At 44.6% G+C, this 26177-nt stretch overlaps 1 protein-coding gene across 3 annotated transcripts in view; it reads right to left on the reverse strand.

The window, feature by feature from the left end:
* raver2 (ribonucleoprotein, PTB-binding 2) overlaps positions 1–26177 on the reverse strand; it is a 176708-nt gene that overhangs the window by 65250 nt on the left and 85281 nt on the right. For all 3 annotated transcript variants that reach the window (XM_014123425.2, XM_014123424.2, XM_014123423.2), the window contains exons 5-6: positions 14454–14574; positions 13522–13607 (exon numbers count right to left, since the gene is read on the reverse strand). In XM_014123425.2, the coding sequence (XP_013978900.2) occupies positions 13522–13607; positions 14454–14574 (207 nt within the window). The remainder of the gene's footprint in view (positions 1–13521; positions 13608–14453; positions 14575–26177) is intronic.

Below are 26177 nucleotides of genomic sequence, written 5' to 3' on the forward strand. Positions count from 1 at the left end.
GTGCACACATTTAGAACAGGCTGTAACAGTACACACATTTAGAACACGCTGTAACAGTACACACATTTAGAACATGCTAAAATAATACACACATTTAGAACACGCTGTAACTGTCACGTCCTGACCATAATAAGTTGTTATTTTCTATGGTAGAGTAGGTCAGGGCGTGACAGGGGGGTTTTCTAGTTTAGTTTTTCCATGTTGTTATGTTCTAGTTTTGTATTTCTATGTTGGGTTGTTCTAGGTTTTGTATTTCTATGTTGGGCTTTGTTTGAGGTGATCTCCAATTAGAGGCAGCTGGTCATCGTTGTCTCTAATTGGAGGTCATATTTAAGTTGGTGTTTGTCCCACCTGGGTTTGTGGGAGATTAATTTTGAGTAGTGTATGTTTCACCTCTGCGTCACGGTTTGTTGTTTTGTTATTCAGTTTATTTATCTATTGCATAGTTTCACAGTATAAATAAAAGGTGGAACGACACACACGCTGCACTTTGATCAGCTCATTCCTACGACAACCGTGACAGAATCTCCCACCACCAAAGGACCAAGCAGCGTGGTATGGACCAGTGGACTATTGAGGAGACAAGGAGGAGTATATCCAGGGCTTTGGAGGATTTAGGGGCAGGAGAAAAGCGCCTCCCATGGGAACAGGTGGAGGCAGCGAGAGCACGGCAACAAGGGAAGCACGAGAGGCAGCCCCCCCCAAAAAATGGGGGGGGGCACATGGGGAGATTGGCAGAGTCAGGTTGGAGACCTGAGCCAACTCCTTGTGCTTACCGTGAGGTGCGTGTCACCAGTCTGGCGCCACCTGTGCCAGCCCCACGCATCAGGCCTCCAGTGCGCCTGCCCAGTCCGGGGTGTCCTGTTCCTGCTCCCTGCACTCCCCCTGAGGTGCGTGTTACTAGTCTGGCACCACCTGTGCCAGCCCCACGCATCACGCCTCCAGTGCGCATTCCCAGTCCAGAGCTTCCGGCGACAGTTCCCAGTCCAGAGCTTCCGGCGATAGTTCCCAGACCAGAGCTTCCGGCGACGGCCTGCAGACCAGAGCTTCCGGCGACGGCCTGCAGTCCGGAACCTCCTGAGACGGCCTGCAGTCCGGAACCTCCAGCGACGGCCTGCAGTCCGGAACCTCCAGCGACGGCCTGCAGTCCCTGCAGTCCGGAACCTCCAGCGACGGCCTGCAGCCCGGAGTCTCCAGCGGCGGCCTGCAGCCCGGAGTCTCCAGCGGCGGCCTGCAGCCCGGAGTCTCCAGGGGCGGCCTGCAGCCCGGGAACCTCCAGCCGCGGCCTGCAGCCCGGAACCTCCAGCGGCGGCCTGCAGCCCGGAACCTCCAGCGGCGGCCTGCAGCCCGGAACCTCCAGCGGCGGCCTGCAGCCCGGAACCTCCAGCGGTGGTGTGCAGTACAGAGCCTCCGGCGATGATCTACAGTCCGGTTCCTCCTCTGACGATCCACGGTCCGGTGGTATAGAAGCAGAGGGATCAGCGGGCGGAGCGGGGGTTACGCCCCGAACCGGAGCCGCCTCCTCTGCTGGAGGATCCGCTGGATAATAAGGTTCTGGGTAATGCACCATAGACACTTGTCACCCTCCCTACCCTCCCTTTTTTTTTGTTTTCTTTTGTTGTTTAGTTGCATTCGGAGTCTGCACCTTTGGGGGGGGGGGTTCTGTCACGTCCTGACCATAGTAAGTTGTTATTTTCTATGGTAGAGTAGGTCAGGGCGTGACGGGGGTTTTCTAGCTTAGTTTTTCCATGTTGTTATGTTCTAGTTTTGTATTTCTATGTTGGGTTGTTCTAGTTTTTGTATTTCTATGTTGGGCTTTGTTTGAGATGATCTCCAATTAGAGGCAGCTGGTCATCGTTGTCTCTAATTGGAGGTCATATTTAAGTTGGTGTTTGTCCCACCTGGGTTTGTGGGAGATTAATTTTGAGTAGTGTATGTTTCACCTCTGAGTCACGGTTTGTTGTTTTGTCATTCAGTTTATTTATGTACTGCATAGTTTTCACAGTATAAATAAAATGTGGAACGACACACACGCTGCACTTTTGTCCGCTTCTTCCTACGACAACTGTGACAGTAACAGTACACACATTTAGAACACGCTGTAACATTTAGAACATGCTGTAACAGTACAAACATTTAGAACACGCTGTAACAGTACACACATTTAGAATATGCTGTAACAGTACACACATTTTGAACATGCTGTAACAGTACACACATTTAGAACACACTGTAACCTTTAGAACATGCTGTAACAGTACACACATTTAGAATATGCTGTAACAGTACACACATTTAGAACACGCTGTAACAGTACACACATTTAGAACACGCTGTAACAGTACACACATTTAGAACATGCTGTAGCAGTACACACATTTAGAACACTCTGTAACAGTACACACATATGGAACACGCTGTAACATTTAGAACACGCTGTAGCAGTACACACATTTAGAACACTCTGTAACAGTACACACATATGGAACACACTGTAACATTTAGAACACGCTGTAATAGTACACACATTTAGAACACGTTGCAACAGTACACACATTTAGAACATGCTGTAACAGTACACACACACATTTAGAACACGTTGTAACAGTACACACATATAGAACACACTGTAACAGTACACACACACATTTAGAACACGCTGTAACAGTACACACATTTAGAACATGTTGTAACAGTACACACATTTAGAACACGCTGTAACAGTACACACACATTTAGAACATACTGTAACAGTAAACACATTTACAACATGATGTAACAGTACACACATTTAGAACACACTGTAACAGCACACACATTTAGAACATGCTGTAACAGTACACACATTTAGAACACGCTGTAACAGCACACACATTTAGAACACGCTGTAACAGTACACACATTTAGAACACGCTGTAACAGTACACACATTTAGAACACGCTGTAACATTTAGAACATACTGTAACAGTAAACACATATACAACATGCTGTAACAGTACACACATTTAGAACATGCTGTAACACTACACACATTTAGAACACGCTGTAACAGTACACACATTTAGAACACACTGTAACAGTACACACATTTAGAACGTGCTGTAACCTTTAGAACATGCTGTAACAATACACACATTTAGAACATGCTGTCACAGTACACACATTTAGAACATGCTGTAACAGTACACACATTTAGAACATGCTGTCACAGTACACACATTAGAACACAATGTAACAGTACAAACATTAGGACACGCTGTAACAGTACACACATTTAGCACACACTGTAATAGTACACACATTTATAACATGTTGTAACAGTACACACATTTAGAACATGCTGTAACAGTACACACACATTTAGAACACACTTTAACAGTACACACATTTAGAACATGCTGTGACAGTACACACATTAGAACACAATGTAACAGTACAAACATTAGGACACGCTGTAACAGTACACACATTTAGCACACACTGTAATAGTACACACATTTATAACATGTTGTAACAGTACCCACACATTTAGAACACACTGTAACAGTACACACATTTAGAACACACTGTAATAGTACACACATTTAGAACATGTTGTAACAGTACACACATTTAGAACATGCTGTAACAGCACACATTTGGAACACGCTGTAACAGTACACACATTTACAACATTCTGTAACATTACACACATTTAGAACACGCTGTAACATTTAGAACATGCTGTAACAGTACACACAATTAGAACATTCTGTAACAGTACACACATTTAGAACACGCTGTAACATTTACAACATGCTGTAACAGTACACACATTTAGAACATTCTGTAACAGTACACACATTTAGAACACGCTGTAACAGTACACATATTTAGAACACGCTGTAACAGTACACACATTTAGAACACGCTGTAACAGTACACACATTTAGAACACGCTGTAACAGTACACACATTTAGAACACGCTGTAACATGTAGAACAATCTGAAACAGTACACACATTTAGAACACACTATAACTACACACGTTCAGAACACACTGTAGCTGTACACACATTTACAACACACTGTATCTGTACACATATTTAGAACATGCTGTAGCAGTACACGCATTTAGAAGACGCTGTAACAGTACACACATGTAGAACTCGTTGCAACAGTACACACATTTAGAACATGCTGTAACATTTAGAACGTATCGTAATAGTACACACATGTAGAACTCGTTGCAACAGTACACACATTTAGAACATGCTGTAACATTTAGAACATATTGTAACAGTACACACATTTAGAACACGCTGTAACACTACACACATTTAGAACACGCTGTAACAGTACACACATTTAGAACACGCTGTAACAGTACACATATTTAGAACACTCTGTAAAAGTACACACATTTAGAACGTGCTGTAACCTTTAGAACATGCTGTAACAGTACAAACATTTAGAACATGCTGTAACAGTACACACATTTAGAATATGCTGTCACAGTACACACATTTAGAACACAATGTAACCGTACACACGTTAGGACACGCTGTAACATTACACACATTTAGAACACACTGAAACAGTACACACATTTAGAACACGCTGTAACAGTACACACACATTTAGAACACACTTTAACAGTACACACATTTAGAACATGCTGTGACAGTACAGATATTAGAACACAATGTAACAGTACAAACATTAGGACACGCTGTAACAGTACACACATTTAGCACACAATGTAATAGTACACACATTTAGAACATGTTGTAACAGTACACACATTTAGAACATGCTGTAACAGTACACACACATTTAGAACACACTGTAACAGTACACACATTTAGAACACGCTGTAACAGTACACATTTAGAACACGCTGTAACATTTAGAACATGCTGTAACAGTACACACATTTAGAACATGCTGTGACAGTACACACATTTAGAACACGATGTAACAGTACACACATTTAGAACACGCTGTAGCAGTACACACATTTAGAAGACGCTGTAACAGTCCACACATTTAGAACTCGATGCAACAGTACACACATTTAGAACAGTCTGTACCATTTAGAACATGTGGTAACAGTACACACATTTAGAACACGCTGTAACTGTACACACATTTAGAACACACTGTAACAGTACACACATATAGAACACGCTGTAACAGTACACACATGTAGAACTCGCTGCAACAGTACACACATTTAAAACATGCTGTAACATTTAGAAGACGCTGTAACAGTACACACATATAGAACACGCTCTAACAGTACACACATTTAGAACACACTGTAATAGTACACACATTCAGAACATGTTGTAACAGTACACACATTCAGAACATGTTGTAACAGTACACACATTTAGAAGACGCTGTAACAGTACACACATGTAGAACTCACTGCAACAGTACATATATTTAGAACACTGTAACATTTTGAACTCGCTGCAACAGTACACACATTTAAAACATGCTGTAACATTTAGAAGACGCTGTAGCAGTACACACATTTAGAACACTCTGTAACAGTACACACATATGGAACACGCTGTAACATTTAGAACACGCTGTAGCAGTACACACATTTAGAACACTCTGTAACAGTACACACATATGGAACACACTGTAACATTTAGAACACGCTGTAATAGTACACACATTTAGAACACGTTGCAACAGTACACACATTTAGAACATGCTGTAACAGTACACACACACATTTAGAACACGTTGTAACAGTACACACATATAGAACACACTGTAACAGTACACACACACATTTAGAACACGCTGTAACAGTACACACATTTAGAACATGTTGTAACAGTACACACATTTAGAACACGCTGTAACAGTACACACACATTTAGAACATACTGTAACAGTAAACACATTTACAACATGATGTAACAGTACACACATTTAGAACACACTGTAACAGCACACACATTTAGAACATGCTGTAACAGTACACACATTTAGAACACGCTGTAACAGCACACACATTTAGAACATGCTGTAACAGTACACACATTTAGAACACGCTGTAACAGTACACACATTTAGAACACGCTGTAACATTTAGAACATACTGTAACAGTAAACACATATACAACATGCTGTAACAGTACACACATTTAGAACATGCTGTAACACTACACACATTTAGAACACGCTGTAACAGTACACACATTTAGAACACACTGTAACAGTACACACATTTAGAACGTGCTGTAACCTTTAGAACATGCTGTAACAATACACACATTTAGAACATGCTGTCACAGTACACACATTTAGAACATGCTGTAACAGTACACACATTTAGAACATGCTGTCACAGTACACACATTAGAACACAATGTAACAGTACAAACATTAGGACACGCTGTAACAGTACACACATTTAGCACACACTGTAATAGTACACACATTTATAACATGTTGTAACAGTACACACATTTAGAACATGCTGTAACAGTACACACACATTTAGAACACACTTTAACAGTACACACATTTAGAACATGCTGTGACAGTACACACATTAGAACACAATGTAACAGTACAAACATTAGGACACGCTGTAACAGTACACACATTTAGCACACACTGTAATAGTACACACATTTATAACATGTTGTAACAGTACCCACACATTTAGAACACACTGTAACAGTACACACATTTAGAACACACTGTAATAGTACACACATTTAGAACATGTTGTAACAGTACACACATTTAGAACATGCTGTAACAGCACACATTTGGAACACGCTGTAACAGTACACACATTTACAACATTCTGTAACATTACACACATTTAGAACACGCTGTAACATTTAGAACATGCTGTAACAGTACACACAATTAGAACATTCTGTAACAGTACACACATTTAGAACACGCTGTAACATTTACAACATGCTGTAACAGTACACACATTTAGAACATTCTGTAACAGTACACACATTTAGAACACGCTGTAACAGTACACATATTTAGAACACGCTGTAACAGTACACACATTTAGAACACGCTGTAACAGTACACACATTTAGAACACGCTGTAACAGTACACACATTTAGAACACGCTGTAACATGTAGAACAATCTGAAACAGTACACACATTTAGAACACACTATAACTACACACGTTCAGAACACACTGTAGCTGTACACACATTTACAACACACTGTATCTGTACACATATTTAGAACATGCTGTAGCAGTACACGCATTTAGAAGACGCTGTAACAGTACACACATGTAGAACTCGTTGCAACAGTACACACATTTAGAACATGCTGTAACATTTAGAACGTATCGTAATAGTACACACATGTAGAACTCGTTGCAACAGTACACACATTTAGAACATGCTGTAACATTTAGAACATATTGTAACAGTACACACATTTAGAACACGCTGTAACACTACACACATTTAGAACACGCTGTAACAGTACACACATTTAGAACACGCTGTAACAGTACACATATGTAGAACACTCTGTAAAAGTACACACATTTAGAACGTGCTGTAACCTTTAGAACATGCTGTAACAGTACAAACATTTAGAACATGCTGTAACAGTACACACATTTAGAATATGCTGTCACAGTACACACATTTAGAACACAATGTAACCGTACACACGTTAGGACACGCTGTAACATTACACACATTTAGAACACACTGAAACAGTACACACATTTAGAACACGCTGTAACAGTACACACACATTTAGAACACACTTTAACAGTACACACATTTAGAACATGCTGTGACAGTACAGATATTAGAACACAATGTAACAGTACAAACATTAGGACACGCTGTAACAGTACACACATTTAGCACACAATGTAATAGTACACACATTTAGAACATGTTGTAACAGTACACACATTTAGAACATGCTGTAACAGTACACACACATTTAGAACACACTGTAACAGTACACACATTTAGAACACGCTGTAACAGTACACATTTAGAACACGCTGTAACATTTAGAACATGCTGTAACAGTACACACATTTAGAACATGCTGTGACAGTACACACATTTAGAACACGATGTAACAGTACACACATTTAGAACACGCTGTAGCAGTACACACATTTAGAAGACGCTGTAACAGTCCACACATTTAGAACTCGATGCAACAGTACACACATTTAGAACAGTCTGTACCATTTAGAACATGTGGTAACAGTACACACATTTAGAACACGCTGTAACTGTACACACATTTAGAACACACTGTAACAGTACACACATATAGAACACGCTGTAACAGTACACACATGTAGAACTCGCTGCAACAGTACACACATTTAAAACATGCTGTAACATTTAGAAGACGCTGTAACAGTACACACATATAGAACACGCTCTAACAGTACACACATTTAGAACACACTGTAATAGTACACACATTCAGAACATGTTGTAACAGTACACACATTCAGAACATGTTGTAACAGTACACACATTTAGAAGACGCTGTAACAGTACACACATGTAGAACTCACTGCAACAGTACATATATTTAGAACACTGTAACATTTTGAACACGCTGTAACAGTACACACATTAAAAACATGCTGTAACAGTACACACATTTAGAACACGATGTAACAGTACACACATTTGGAACACACTGTAACAGTACACACATTTAGAACACGCTAAAATAGCACAGACATTTAGAACACTCTGTAACAGTACACACATTTAGAACACGCTGTAACATTTAGAACATGATGTAACAGTGCACACATTTAGAACAGGCTGTAACAGTACACACATTTAGAACACGCAGTAACAGTGCACACATTTAGAACATGCTAAAATAATACACACATTTAGAACACGCTGTAACTGTCACGTCCTGACCATAATAAGTTGTTATTTTCTATGGTAGAGTAGGTCAGGGCGTGACAGGGGGGTTTTCTAGTTTAGTTTTTCCATTTTGTTACGTTCTAGTTTTGTATTTCTATGTTGGGTTGTTCTAGGTTTTGTATTTCTATGTTGGGCTTTGTTTGAGGTGATCTCCAATTAGAGGCAGCTGGTCATCGTTGTCTCTAATTGGAGGTCATATTTAAGTTGGTGTTTGTCCCACCTGGGTTTGTGGGAGATTAATTTTGAGTAGTGTATGTTTCACCTCTGCGTCACGGTTTGTTGTTTTGTTATTCAGTTTATTTATCTATTGCATAGTTTCACAGTATAAATAAAATGTGGAACAACACACACGCTGCACTTTGATCAGCTCATTCCTACGACAACCGTGACAGAATCTCCCACCACCAAAGGACCAAGCAGCGTGGTATGGACCAGTGGACTATTGAGGAGACAAGGAGGAGTATATCCAGGGCTTTGGAGGATTTAGGGGCAGGAGAAAAGTGCCTCCCATGGGAACAGGTGGAGATTGGCAGAGTCAGGTTGGAGACCTGAGCCAACTCCTCGTGCTTACCGTCAGGTGCGTGTCACCAGTCTGGCGCCACCTGTGCCAGCCCCACGCATCAGGCCTCCAGTGCGCCTGCCCAGTCCGGGGTGTCCTGTTCCTGCTCCCTGCACTCCCCCTGAGGTGCGTGTTACTAGTCTGGCGCCACCTGTGCCAGCCCCACGCATCAGGCCTCCAGTGCGCATTCCCAGTCCAGAGCTTCCGGCGACAGTTACCAGTCCAGAGCTTCCGGCGATAGTTCCCAGACCAGAGCTTCCAGCGACGGCCTGCAGTCCGGAACCTCCTGAGACGGCCTGCAGTCCGGAACCTCCAGCGACGGCCTGCAGTCGGGAACCTCCAGCGACGGCCTGCAGTCCGGAACCTCCAGCGACGGCCTGCAGTCCGGAACCTCCAGCGACGGCCTGCAGTCCGGAACCTCCAGCGACGGCCTGCAGTCCGGAACCTCCAGCGACGGCCTGCAGCCCGGAACCTCCAGCGACGGCCTGCAGCCCGGAGTCTCCAGCGGCGGCCTGCAGCCCGGAGTCTCCAGCGGCGGCCTGCAGCCCGGAGTCTCCAGCGGCGGCCTGCAGCCCGGAGTCTCCAGCGGCGGCCTGCAGCCCGGAGTCTCCAGCGGCGGCCTGCAGCCCGGGAACCTCCAGCGGCGGCCTGCAGCCCGGGAACCTCCAGCGGCGGCCTGCAGCCCGGAACCTCCAGCGGCGGCCTGCAGCCCGGAACCTCCAGCGGTGGTGTGCAGTACAGAGCCTCCGGCGATGATCTACAGTCCGGTTCCTCCTCTGACGATCCACGGTCCGGTGGTATAGAAGCAGAGGGATCAGCGGGCGGAGCGGGGGTTACGCCCCGAACCAGAGCCGCCTCCTCTGCTGGAGGATCCGCTGGATAATAAGGTTCTGGGTACTGCACCAGAGCCGCCATAGACACTTGTCACCCTCCCTACCCTCCCTTTTTTTTGTTTTCTTTTGTTGTTTAGTTGCATTCGGAGTCTGCACCTTTGGGGGGGGTTCTGTCACGTCCTGACCATAGTAAGTTGTTATTTTCTATGGTAGAGTAGGTCAGGGCGTGACGGGGATTTTCTAGCTTAGTTTTTCCATGTTGTTATGTTCTAGTTTTATATTTCTATGTTGGGTTGTTCTAGTTTTTGTATTTCTATGTTGGGCTTTGTTTGAGATGATCTCCAATTAGAGGCAGCTGGTCATCTTTGTCTCTAATTGGAGGTCATATTTAAGTTGGTGTTTGTCCCACCTGGGTTTGTGGGAGATTAATTTTGAGTAGTGTATGTTTCACCTCTGAGTCACGGTTTGTTGTTTTGTCATTCAGTTTATTTATGTACTGCATAGTTTTCACAGTATAAATAAAATGTGGAACGACACACACGCTGCACTTTTGTCCGCTTCTTCCTACGACAACTGTGACAGTAACAGTACACACATTTAGAACACGCTGTAACATTTAGAACATGCTGTAACAGTACAAACATTTAGAACACGCTGTAACAGTACACACATTTAGAATATGCTGTAACAGTACACACATTTTGAACATGCTGTAACAGTACACACATTTAGAACACGCTGTAACCTTTAGAACATGCTGTAACAGTACACACATTTAGAATATGCTGTAACAGTACACACATTTAGAACACGCTGTAACAGTACACACATTTAGAACACGCTGTAAAGTACACACATTTAGAACATGCTGTAGCAGTACACACATTTAGAACACTCTGTAACAGTACACACATATGGAACACGCTGTAACATTTAGAACACGCTGTAGCAGTACACACATTTAGAACACTCTGTAACAGTACACACATATGGAACACGCTGTAACATTTAGAACACGCTGTAATAGTACACACATTTAGAACACGTTGCAACAGTATACACATTTAGAACATGCTGTAACAGTACACACACACATTTAGAACACGTTGTAACAGTACACACATATAGAACACACTGTAACAGTACACACACACACATTTAGAACACGCTGTAACAGTACACACACACATTTAGAACACGCTGTAACAGTACACACACACATTTAGAACACGTAACAGTACACACATTTAGAACACACTGTAACAGTACACACATTTAGAACACGCTGTAACAGTACACACATATAGAACATGCTGTAACAGTACACACATTTAGAACACACTGTAACAGTACACACATTTAGAACATGCTGTAACAGTACACACAGACATTTAGAACACACTGTAATAGTAAACACATTTAGAACATGCTGTAACAGTACACATTTAGAACACACTGTAACAGTACACACAGACATTTAGAACACGCTGTAACAGTACACACATTTAGAACATGCTGTAACAGTACACACATTTAGAACATGCTGTAACAGTACACACAGAAATTTAGAACACACTGTAATAGTACACACACACATTTAGAACACATTGTAACAGTACACACACACATTTAGAACACGCTGTAACAGTACACACACATTTAGAACACATTGTAACAGTACACACACACATTTAGAACACGCTGTAACAGTACACACACACATTTAGAACACGCTGTAACAGTACACACACACATTTAGAACACATTGTAATAGTACACTCATTTAGAACACACTGTAACAGTACACACATTTAGAACACGCTGTAACATTTAGAACATGCTGTAACAGAACACACATATAGAACACGCTGTAACAGTACACACATTTAGAACACGCTGTAACAGTACACACATATAGAACACGCTGTAACAGTACACACATTTAGAACACACTGTAACAGTACACACATTTAGAACACACTGTAACAGTACACACATTTAGAACACGTTGCAACAGTATACACATTTAGAACATGCTGTAACAGTACACACACACATTTAGAACACGTTGTAACAGTACACACATATAGAACACACTGTAACAGTACACACACACACATTTAGAACACGCTGTAACAGTACACACACACATTTAGAACACGCTGTAACAGTACACACACACATTTAGAACACGTAACAGTACACACATTTAGAACACACTGTAACAGTACACACATTTAGAACACGCTGTAACAGTACACACATATAGAACATGCTGTAACAGTACACACATTTAGAACACACTGTAACAGTACACACATTTAGAACATGCTGTAACAGTACACACAGACATTTAGAACACACTGTAATAGTAAACACATTTAGAACATGCTGTAACAGTACACATTTAGAACACACTGTAACAGTACACACAGACATTTTGAACACGCTGTAACAGTACACACATTTAGAACATGCTGTAACAGTACACACATTTAGAACATGCTGTAACAGTACACACAGACATTTAGAACACACTGTAATAGTACACACACACATTTAGAACACATTGTAACAGTACACACACACATTTAGAACACGCTGTAACAGTACACACACACATTTAGAACACGCTGTAACAGTACACACACACATTTAGAACACATTGTAATAGTACACTCATTTAGAACACACTGTAACAGTACACACATTTAGAACACGCTGTAACATTTAGAACATGCTGTAACAGAACACACATATAGAACACGCTGTAACAGTACACACATTTAGAACACGCTGTAACAGTACACACATATAGAACACGCTGTAACAGTACACACATTTAGAACACACTGTAACAGTACACACATTTAGAACACACTGTAACAGTACACACATTTAGAACACGCTGTAACAGTACACACATTTAGAACACGCTGTAACAGTACACACATTTAGAACACGCTGTAACAGTACACACATTTAGAACATGCTGCAACACACGTCATCAAACAGATACACACACACACACACACACACACACACACACACACACACACACACACACACACACACACACACACACACACACACACACACACACACACACACACACACACACACTCATCTCTCCATTCCCTGTGAACCACTCCTGTACACACTCCCACACACACACTCTCACACACTCCACAGTATTCTTACCTGCTGTACCTTCCCCAGTTGGAACAGGGCTGCTGTGAGGGGGGGTCTGAGGAATGGAGACAGGCTAGGGGGCCGCCCAAACTTCCCTGGAGACAGAGAGAGGGAGGAAGCAGGCATGGTCACTGTATTGTATAACAGGGGTATTAAACTTGACTGAGACACTCAAGTGACAAGGGAAAAGGCATACTGTGGTGGCCTCACAGACCAACCAACCAAGGTGCATGAATGAATGAACAAACGGAATGTGGGAAAAATACTCAGCCACTCTTAGAACACAATGGAAGTTAGATACGAAAATACCTCTTTATTATGTGTTGGCATTTAGACTTCCACAGGCTGTATGCGACAGAGCATAGCACACAGCAGCCAGATAATAATCTCAGTAATAGCTCCAGATATCCACAACCTACTCATAATAAATGTATGCGTCAAAGCTAATGGTAGCTTCCTCCAGAATAGGTAGAAAGTTTAACATTTAATCAGGGGCTAATTTTAGACCGTCTAATTGTGTGTGCTCCTCTTTTAAGAGCCAGCCCTCAGCCTTCACTCCTTCCTGCCTGCCTGCCTGTTCTCCTCTGTTCTGATGTAGTCTGAGAACAAGTTCATTATAATAAATGATTAAGCATTCATCAAAAAGAAACGTGCTTAGAATTGAAATGACAGGATACGCTAATCGAAAGCCATTTCTATCTTTCTAGGGGCACAGAGAGGATGAGACGGATAAAAATGAAACAATCTAATCTGTACAACCCAATAAACTTTAGCAAGTAAGTTGTTTCTCTAATTTACAATAGTCCTGTAAATAAGGGTGTCCAGTCTGTGTCTGTGTGTGTGTGTGTGTGTGTGTGTGTGTGTGTGTGTGTGTGTGTGTGTGTGTGTGTGTGTGTGTGTGTGTGTGTGTGTGTGTGTGTGTGTGTGTGTGTGTGTCTGACCTCCTCGTTTGCCAGTGTGGTAAGGCCTCATGAGGACCTGTAGGGCTGCTGGGTTGGTCATGCTGTTCAGCAGTTGGGCCAAGTTGGGCTCCGGCAGTAAGCCCTTCTTATTACTCAACATCTGCAACACACACACACACACACACACACACACACACACACACACACACACACACACACACACACACACACACACACACACACACACACACACACACACACAAACAAACAAACAAACAAACAAAAGGGAAAAGTTAGCACAGCTTGCTATATGCAGTATATACATTACCGGTCAAAAGTTGTAGAACAAATCAAATCAAATGTTATTAGTCACATGCCCCGAATACAACAGGTGTAGACCTTACAGTGAAATGCTTATGGTCACCTACTCATTCAAGGGTTTTTCTGTTTTTTACTATTTTCTACATTGTAGAACAATAGTGAAGACATCAAAACTATGAAATGACACATGGAATCATGTAGTAACCAAAAAAAGTGTTGAACAAATCAAAATATATTTTATATTTGAGATTCTTCAAAGTAGCCACTTTTTGCCTTCTTTACAGCTTTGCACACTCTTGACATTCTCTCAACCACCATTCATGAGGAATGCTTTTTCATCAGTCTTGAAGGAGTTCCCACATATGCTGAGCACTTGTTGGCTGCTTTTCCTTCACTCTGTGGTCCAACTCATCCAAACCATCTCAATTTGGTTGAGGTTGGGGGATTGTGGAGGCCAGGTCATCTGATGCAGCACTCCATCACTCTCCTTCTTGGTCAAATAGCCCTTACACAGCCTGGAGGTTGCTGTGGTAGCCATGCTGGTTAAGTGTGCCTTGAATTCTAAATAAATCACAGACAGTGTAACCAGCAAAGCACCCCCACACCATAATTGTCATGGATCCCTCTGGAACTGTGTCATTACGCACACCTGGTCCCCATTTCAGTGATTGTAATTGTATAAATATGCCCTTTGGTTTCCATTGGGCTGTCGATTATTGTTCCAATTGTTCCACAGTTGGTCGTGTGAGTATCTGTGCTGTGTTGTTTTGGCTTTCATGTCGCTTGTATTGCGCAGATGATTACGGGTCTCGTCCCGTGTGGTATCATTGTGTGCTTGTGTATTTATTCGAGGTACTCCTTGCTCTTTTGTTTGGGTCTCAAGCCTGTGTTTTGTATACGTGTTTGTTTGGTCTTCGTCCCCGTGCCTTTACATGGCACACTGTAATTTGGGTCAATAAAAATCCCTATTACGCATTCCTGCGCCTGTCTCCCGATCCCTTTATGCCATCGTGACAATAATAGCTCCTCCTCCATGCTTTACGGTGGGAAATGCACATGCGGAGATAATCCGTTCACCCACACCATGTCTCACAAAGACAATGCGGTTGGAACCAAAAATCAAACATTTGTACGCCAGACCAAAGGACAAATTTCCACCGGTCTAATGTCCATTGCTCGTGTTTCTTGGTGCAAGCAAGTCTCTTATTCTGATTGGTGTCCTTTAGTAGTGGTTTCTTTGCAGAAATTTGACCATGAAGGCCTGATTCACACAGTCTCCTCTGAACAGTTGATGTTGAGATGTGTCTGTTACTTGAACTCTGTGAAGCATTTATTTGGCTGCAATTTCTGAGGCTGGTAACTCTAATGAACTTATCCTCTGCGGCAGAGGTAACTCTGGGTCTTCCTTTCCTGTGGCGGTCCTCATGAGAGTCAGTTTCATCATAGCGCTTGATGGTTTTCGCGACTGCACTTGAAGAAACTCTTGACATTCTTGACATTATACGAATTGACTGACCTTCATGTCTTAAAGTAATGATGGATTGTCGTTTCTCGTTGCTTATTTTAGCTCTTTTTGCCATAATATGGACTTGGTCTTTTACCAAATAGGGCTATCTTCTGTATACCCTTTCTTGTCACAACACAACTGATTGGCTCAGTAAACACATTAAGAAGGAAAGAAATTCAACAAATGTAGTTTTAAGAAGGCACACCTGTTAATTGAAATGCATTCCAGGTGACTAACTCATGAAGCTTGTTGAGAGAATGCCAAGAGTGTGCACAGCTGTCATCAAGGCAAATGCTGGCTACTTGAAGAATCTCAAATATAAAATATATTTTGATTTGTTTAACACTTTTTTGGTTACTACATGATTCCATATGTGTTATTTCATAGTTTTGATGTCTTCACTATTATTCTACAATGTAAATAGTAAAAAACAAAAAAAACCTTGAATAAGTAGGTGTTCTAAAACTTTTGACCGGTAGTGTATATACACTGAGTGTATAAACCATTAAGGACACCTGCTCTTTCCATAACATAGACTGACCAGGTGATTCCGGGTGAAAGCTATGATCCCTTATTGATGTCACTTGTTAAATTCACTTCAATCAGTGTAGATGTGTCACGACTTCCGCCGAAGTCGGCCCCTCTCCTTGTTCAGGCGGCGTTCGGCGGTCGACGTCACCGGCTTTCTAGCCATCGCCGCTCCATTTTTCATTGTTCCATTTGTTTTGTCTTGTTCCCTGCACACCTGGTTTACATTCCCAATCACACTGCATGTATTTATTCCTCTGTTCCCCCCATGTCTTTGTGTGAAATTGTTTCGTGTTACGTGTTCGAGGTTACGCGTCAGGCTGGTGTTTAATGATCCGTGTTATTGCACGTAGTATGTTTATTTGGTATCATTAGCTTTTGTGACTGTGTTTTGCGCTCTGCACTTTTGCTGTTGTGGCTGGAGGTTTTGACGCAGTTGCGTCCGTCTCCTGTTTTCTCCTGCCTCAATAAAGTGTGCGCGTATTCACAACTCTCTGCTCTCCTGCACCTGACTTCGCTACTAGTACGCACCCAACACCCTGGCAGAATTTCACACCACCCATGGAGTCAGCAGGAGAAGGTACCCCGGTCAGAGGAGTCGAGGAGCGCGTCCGGGAAAACTCGGCAATGCTACAACATCTTGGTGCCACGATAGATCGCGTTGTCCAGACCATGGACCGCTGGGAGAAACAGGAAGTCTCTCCAGCGCCTCCACCAGCGCAACCAGGGGTACCTCTACCCGTTCCTCCTGGATGCAGTCCCAGTGGGATGCGTCTCTCCCTTCCCAGGGAGTATGATGGGATGGCAGCACGGTGCCAGTGGTTCCTATTACAGCTGGACCTATACCTGGCCACCGTTCACCCAGCTCCCTCGGGAAGGGAGAGGGTGTCCGCCCTCGTCTCATGCCTCTCGGGGAGAGCTTTGGAGTGGTCAAATGCCATGTGGGAAGAAGGAGACGAGGTGTTGGACCACTTCGAGGAGTTCACCCGCCGCTTCCGGGCCGTCTTCAACCATCCACCCAAGGGTAGATCGGCGGGGGAACAGCTCTTCCACTTGAGGCAGGGGACGAGGAGCACCCAGGAGTTCGCCCTGGGATTCCGGACCTTGGCCGCCGGAGCAGGATGGAACGACAGGGCCCTTATTGACCACTACTGATGCAGCCTTCGCGAGGACGTCCGACCGGAGTTGGCCTGCAGGGATGCCACCATCACTTTTGACCAACTAGTGGATCTGTCTATCTGGTTGGATAACCAGCTGGTCACCCGCGGACGTCCAGAGATGCCACTGTCGGTTCCATCTTCCAGCACCCCCGCTCTGGTGCCCATGGAGCTGGGAGGGGATGCGCTTAGGGAGGCTGGAGGAGTCTTCACGTGCACCATCTGTGGCCGCAGAGGGCACACTGCCGGTCGGTGCCGGATTGGTCCTTCTGGGAGTCGAGGCAGCAGGCAGGGCACTCTGGCTTCACCCCAGGTGAGTCTGCACCACTCTCATCCAGAGTCTTCTGTTGTCCACCTGTTTGTACCTGTTTGTTTTCCTGAGTTTTCCCCGCATTCCCAGCATAAGGCGCTCGTCAATTCAGGCGCAGCTGGGAATTTCATCGACAGAGCGTTAGCCCTTAGTTTAGGGATCCCCATTATTCCTGTGGTTAGACCTTTCCCGGTACACACTCTGGACAGTTGACCATTAGGGTCTGGGCTAATCAGGGAAGCCACCATCTCCCTGGCCATGGTGACGCAGGGGGGTCATGAGGAGAAAATCAGTCTCTTTCTCATTGACTCTCCTGCGTTTCCTGTGGTGCTAGGCCTTCCCTGGTTAGCTCATCATGACCCCACCATTTCATGGCAACAGAGGGCTTTCATGGGTTGGTCACGAGAGTGCTCGGGGAGGTGTGTAGGTGTTTCCGTTGGTGCTACCATGGTGGAAAGTCCAGACCAGGTCTCCACCGTGCGCATCCCCCCAGAATATGTCGATTTGGCTCTCGCCTTTTGTAAAAAGAAGGCAACTCAATTACCACCCCATCGACAGGGGGGATTGTGCGATAAATCTGGTAGACGCTGCACTTCCCAGGGGTCACGTGTATCCCCTGTCGCAAGCGGAGACGGCGGCTATGGAGACATATGTCTCTGAATCCCTGCGTCAGGTGTACATTCGGTCCTCCACTTCACCCGCCTCCTCGAGTTTCTTTTTTGTGAAGGAGGGAGGTCTGCACCCGTGCATTGACTATCGAGGTCTCAATCAAATCATGGTGAGGTATAGTTACCTGCTACCTCTCATCGCCACGGCGATTGAGTCAATGCATGGGGCGTGCTTCTTCACTAAACTGGATCTCAGGAGCGAGTACAACCTGGTGCATATCCGGGAGGGAGACGAGTGGAAGACGTCGTTTAGTACCACCTCAGGGCATTATGAGTACCTCGTCATGCCATACGGATTGATGAATGCTCCATCAGTCTTCCAATCCTTTGTAAATGAGATTTTCAGGGACCTGCACGGGCAGGGCGTAGTGGTGTATATCGATGACATTCTGATATACTCCGCTACACACGCAGATCATGCGTTCATGGAACGCCTTGGGGTCTCGGTCAGCCTTACCTCAGGTTTTCACCCCGAGAGTAACGGGCAAGTGGAGAGAGTAAACCAGGATGTGGGTTGGTTTCTGAGGTCCTATTGCCAGGACCGGCCGGGGGAGTGGGCAGCGTTCGTGCCCTGGGCAGAGATGGCCCAGAACTCGCTCAGACCGGGTCTGGCTCTCAACCCGAAACCTGCCCCTCCGCCTGCCCTGCCGGAAGCTGGGCCCGCGATTTGTGGGGCCATTGAAAGTCCTGAGGAGAGTGAACGAGGTATGTTAGAGGTTACAACTTCCCCCCGATTACCGCATTAACCCCTCGTTCCATGTGTCTCTCCTCAGGCCGGTGGTGGTTGGTCCACTCCAGGAATCTGAGGTGCGGGAGGTTCCTCCGCCCGCTCTGGACATCGAGGGGGCCCCGGCGTACTCCGTTTGTTCCATCCTGGATTCGAGGCGTCGGGCGGGGGGCCTTCAGTACCTCGTGGAGTGGGAGGGGTATGGTACTGGGTTCCGGTGGCGGATGTGTTGGACCCTGAACTGCTACGGGAGTTCCACCGTCGCCGGCCGGATCGCCCTGCGCCTCGCCCTCCGGGTCATCCCCGAGGCCGGTGTCGGCGCGCGGCTCAGGGGGGGGTACTGTCACGACTTCCGCCGAAGTTGGCTCCTCTCCTTGTTCCGGCGGCGTTTGGCGGTCGACGTCACCGGCTTTCTAGCCATCGCCGCTCCATTTTTCATTGTTCCATTTGTTTTGTCTTGTTCCCTGCACACCTGGTTTACATTCCCAATCACACTGCATGTATTTATTCCTCTGTTCCCCCCATGTCTTTGTGTGAAATTGTTTCGTGTTATGTGTTTGAGGTTAGGCGCCAGGCTGATGTTTAATGATCCGTGTTACTGCACGTAGTATGTTTATTTGGTATCATTAGCTTTTGTAACTGTGTTTTGCGCTCTGCACTTTTGCTGTTGTGGCTGGAGGTTTTGACGCAGTTGCGTCCATCTGCTGTTTTCTCCTGCGTCAATAAAGTGTGCGCCTGTTCACAACTCTCTGCTCTCTTGCACCTGACTTCGGTACCAGTACGCACCCAACACCCTGACAAGATGAAGGGGAAGAGACAGGTTAAAGAATGATTTTTAAGCCCTGAGACAATTGAGACATGGATTGTGTACGTGTGCCATTCTGGGGAATGGGCAAGACAAAATATTTAAGTGCCTTTGAATGGGGTATGGTAGTAGGTGGCAGGCGCACCGGTTTGTGTCAAGAACTGTAAAGTTGCTGGGTTTTTCATGCTCAACAGTTTCCCATGAGTACCAAGAATGGTCCACCACCCAAAGGACATCCAGCCAACTTGACACAACTGTGGGAAGCATTGGCGTCAACATGGGCCAGCATCCCAGTGGAACGCTTTCAACACCTTGTAGAGTCCATTCCTCGATGGGCACACATTTGTTAACATCCCTGTTACTGAGCATTTCTCCTTTGCCAAGATAATCCATCCACCTGACAGGTGTGGCATATCAAGAAGCTGATTAAACAGCACGATCATTACACAGGTGCCCCTTGTGCTGGGGACCATAAATGGCCACTCTAAATGTGCAGTTTTGTCACAATAAACAAAGCCACAGATGTCTCAAGTTTTGAGGGAGCGTGCAACTGGCATGCTGACTGCAGGAATGTCCACCAGAGCTGTTGCCTTTCTCTACCATAAGCCCCCTCCAACATCATTTTAGAGAATTTGGCAGTACGTCCAACCAGCCTCACAACCGCAGACCATGTGTAACCACGCCAGCCCAGGACTTTCACGTTCGGCTTCTTCACCTGCTCGATCATCTGAGACCAGCCACCCGGACAGCTGATGAAACTGTGGGCTTGCACATCCGAAGAATTTCTGCACAAACTGTCAGAAAGTGTCTCAGTAAGCTCATCTGCATGCTCGTCGTCCTCACCAAGGTCTTGACCTAATTGCAGTTTGGTGTCGTAACCGACTTCAGTGGGCAAATTGTCACCTTCGATGAACACTGGCACGCTGGAGAAGTGTGCTCTTCCTGGATGAATCCCGGTTTTAACAGTACTGTGTATGGCGTTGTGTGGGCGAGCGGTTTGCTGATGTTAACGTTGTGAACAGAGTTCTCCATGGTGGCGGTGGGTTTATGGTATGGCAGGCATAAACTACAGACAACGAACACAATTACATTTGATCGATTGCAATTTGAATGCACAGAGATACGGTGACGAGATCCTGAGGCCCATTGTCGTGCCATTCATCTGCCGTCATCACCTCATATTTTAGCATGATAATGCACGACCCCATGCTGCAAGGATCTGTACACAATTCCTGGAAGCTACATACTCCATGGCCTGCATACTCACCAGACATATCACCCATTGAGCATGTTTGGGATGCTCTGGATCTACGTGTATGACAGCGTGTTCCAGTTCCTGCCAATATCCAGAAACTTCGCATAGCCATTGAATAGGAGTGGGTCAACATTCCACAGGCCACAATCAACAGCCTGATCAACTCTATGCGAAGGAGATGTGTCGCGCTGCATGAGGCAAATTGTGGTCACACCTGATACTGACTGGTTTTCTGATCCACACCCCAACTTTTTTTTAAAAGGCATCTGTGACCAACAGATGCATATCTGTATTCCCAGTCATGTGAAATACATAGATTATGGCCTAATGAATGTATTTCAATTGACTGATTTTCTTATATGAACTGTAACTCTGTAAAATCTTTGAAATTGTTGCATGTTTCGTTTCTATTTTTGCTCAGTGTGTAAGTGCAGGGTTGAGCTTCTCATCACAGAGCCACATACACAGGCTCACAGAGTACACATTCACAATAGCAATAAACAGATGATATTTCCCCTAGCCTTGAGCCATGTTCAGCTGAGTGAGTACAGTGTCTATTACTGCCTCTGATTGAGAGTGTGTGTTGTGTGTTTTAGCCTGTCAGTGAGAGTGTGTATTATACAGAGTCTATGTTAGTTGGGTATTGAGCGAGGCACAGTGTGATCTGTCACTGATTGCATCTTTCATAGGGAGGAGTGGAATTCTCTTTCTCTCTTCCTCTCTTCCTCTCTCTCTCTATATATATAAATTGTATATTTCTCTCTCACTCTATATTTCTCTCTATCCCTCTCTCTTTCTCCCTCTATATTTCTCTCGTCCTCTCTCTGTCTCCTTCTCTCTCTCCCCCACTCTCTATGTTTCCTTCTCTCTATATATTTATCTCTCTGTCTCCCTCTCTCCCACTTCTCTATATTTCTCGCTCTCTTTTCCTCTTTCTCTCTCCCTCTCTCTCTATATACAGACATGCTCAAATTTGTTGGTACCCTTACAGCTCATTTAAATAATGCTTCATTCCTCCTGAAAAGTGATGAAATTAAATGCTATTTTTATCATGTATACTTGCATGCCTTTGGTATGTCATAGAATAAAGCAAAGAAGCTGTGAAAAGAAATAAATTATTGCTTATTCTACAAAGATATTCTATAATGGCCTGGACACATTTGTTGGTACCCCTTAGAAAATATAATAAATAATTGGATTATAGTGATATTTCAAACTAATTTGTTTCTTTAATTAGTATCACACGTCTCCAATCTTGTAATCAGTCATTCCGCCTATTTAAATGGACAAAAGTAGTCACTGTGCTGTTTGGTATCATTGTGTGCACCACACTGAACATGGACCAGAGAAAGCAAAGGATAGATTTGTCTGAGGAGAAAATAATAGACAAGCATGGTAAAGGTAAAGGCTACAAGACCATCTTCAAGCAGCTTGATGTTCCTGTGACAACAGTTACAAATATTATTAAGAAGTTTAAGGTCCATGGAACTGGAGCCAACCTCCCTGGGCACGGCCACAAGATGAAAATCGACCCCAGATTGAACAGGATAGTGTGAATGGTAGAAAAAGAACCAAGGATAACTGCCAAAGAGATACAAGCTGAACTCCAAGGTGAAGGTACATCAGTTTCTGATCGCGCCACCGATCGCTTTTTGAGCGACAGTGGGCTCCATGGAAGAAGACCCAGGAGGACTCCACTTCTGAAAGAAAAACATGAAAAAGCCAGACTGGAATTTGCTAAAATGCACATTGACAAGCCACAATACTTCTGGGAGAATGTCATTTGGACAGATGAGTCAAAACTGGAGCTTTTTGGCAAGTCACATCAGCTCTATGTTCACAGAAGAAAAAATTAAGCTTTCAAAGAAAAAAACACCATACCTACGGTGAGACATGGAGGAGGTTTGGTTATGTTTTGGGGCTGCTCTGGGCTGCAGACCGTCGCCGAAGACTCTGGGCTGCAGACCGTAGCCGGAGGCCCTGGGCTGCAGACCGTCGCCGGAGGCCCCGGGCTGAGAGGCGTCGCCGGAGGCCTCGGGCTGAGAGGCGTCGCCGGAGGCTCCGGGCTGAGGGGCGTCGCCGTAGGTTCTGTGCCTTGGATCATCACTGGAGGCTTTGTGCCATGGATCATCCCTACAGGCTCCGGGCCATGGATCATCACTGGAGGCTTCGTGCCATGGATCATCCCTACAGGCTCCGGGCCATGGATCATCACTGGAGGCTTCGTGCCATGGATCATCCCTACAGGCTCCGGGCCATGGATCATCACTGGATCATCCCTGGAGGCTTCCTACGGGGAGCTGGAACCGGTCTCACCAGACTGGGGAGACGCACAGGAGATTGGGTGCGCAGAGCAGGCACAGGGCACACTGGGCCGTGGAGGCGCACCGGAGGTCTGGAGCTCAGGGCTGGCTCACCCCGTCCTGGCTGGATGGTCACTGTAGCCGGCACGGGCGAAGCGCTGGCACAGGGCTGTGCTGGGGAATGAGGGCTGCCGTGCGTAGAGCAGGCGCAGGATAAACTGGGCCGAGGAGATGCACTGGCGGCCAGATGCGTTGAGCCGGCGCACTTTTTCCTGCCCCATCCAGGATTTCCTCCGAGGTCCATGACTCCAAGCCATAGTGCTCGGTCCTGCTCCTCCTCCCACGCTGCTTGGTCTTCCTTTGGTAGGTGGTTCTTTCACATGCGTCGAAAGGATTTGACCAAGGCGCAGCGTGTATAGTGCCCATCTTCATTTATTTTGAGAGAACACTTAAACAAAATAACCAAACGACAAACAGTTCCGTAAGGTGCATAGACTATACGGAAAACAACCACCCACAAAACCCAAAGGAAAACGGGCTGCCTAAGTATGGCTTCCAATCAGAGACAACGAAAGACACCTGCCTCTGATTGGAAACCATACTCGGCCAAACCTGGAAAACGAAACATAGAAAATGCAAACTAGAACACATTCCCCCAGAAACAAACAAACCCCAAAACACACAAAACAACCCCCCTGCCACGCCCTGACCATTCTACTATGGAAAAATGACCCTTCTCACTGGTCAGGACGTGACATCCCAAGGATGAACCAGACTTGTGGCGGTCTACAATTTTTTTTCTGATGTCTTGGCTGATTTCTTTTGATTTTCCCATGATGTCAAGCAAAGAGGCACTGAGTTTGAAGGTATGCCTTGAAATACATCCACAAGTACACCTCCAATTGACTCAAATGATGTCAATTAGCCTATCAGAAGCTTCTAAAGCCATGACATAATTTTCTGGAATTTTCCAAGCTGTTTAAGGCACAGTCAACTTAGTATATGTAAACTTCTGACCCACTAGAATTGTGATAGTGAATTATAAGTGAAATAATCTGTCTGTAAACAATTGTTGGAAAAATTACTTGTGTCATGCACAAAGTAGATGTCCTAACCGACTTGCCAACACCGTAGTTTGTTAACAAGAAATTTGTGGAGTGGTTGAAAAACAAGTTTTAATGACTCCAACCTAGGTGTATGTAAACTTCCGACTTCAACTATATACAGTGCCTTGCGAAAGTATTCGGCCCCCTTGAACTTTTCAACCTTTTGCCACATTTCAGGCTTCAAACATAAAGATATAAAACTGTAATTTTATGTGAAGAATCAACAACAAGTGGGACACAATCATGAAGTGGAACGAAATTTATTGGATATTTCAAACTTTTTTAACAAATAAAAAACAGAAAAATTGGGCGTGCAAAATTATTCAGCCCCTTTACTTTCAGTGCAGCAAACTCTCTCCAGAAGTTCAGTGAGGATCTCTGAATGATCCAATGTTGACCTAAATGACTAATGATGATAAATAGAATCCACCTGTGTGTAATCAAGTCTCCGTATAAATGCACCTGCTCTGTGATAGTCTCAGAGGTCCGTTTAAAGCGCAGAGAGCATCATGAAGAACAAGGAACACACCAGGCAGGTCCGAGATACTGTTGTGGAGAAGTTTAAAGCCGGATTTGGATACAAAAAGATTTCCCAAGCTTTAAACATCCCAAGGAGCACTCTGCAAGCGATAATATTGAAATGGAAGGAGTATCAGACCACTGCAAATCTACGAAGACCCGGCCGTCCCTCTAAACTTTCAGCTCATACAAGGAGAAGACTGATCAGAGATGCAGCCAAGAGGCCCATGATCACTCTGGATGAACTGCAGAGATCTACAGCTGAGGTGGGAGACTCTGTCCATAGGACAACAATCAGTCGTATACTGCACAAATCTGGCCTTTATGGAAGAGTGGCAAGAAGAAAGCCATTTCTTAAAGATATCCATAAAAAAGTGTCGTTTAAAGTTTGCCACTAGCCACCTGGGAGACACACCAAACATGTGGAAGAAGGTGCTCTGGTCAGATGAAACCAAAATCAAACTTTTTGGCAACAATGCAAAACGTTATGTTTGGCGTAAAAGCAACACAGCTCATCACCCTGAACACACCATCCCCACTGTCTGGACGGAGATTTG

The sequence above is a fragment of the Salmo salar genome, chromosome ssa10, assembly GCF_905237065.1.
Source record: "Salmo salar chromosome ssa10, Ssal_v3.1, whole genome shotgun sequence".
NCBI lineage: Eukaryota > Metazoa > Chordata > Actinopteri > Salmoniformes > Salmonidae > Salmo > Salmo salar.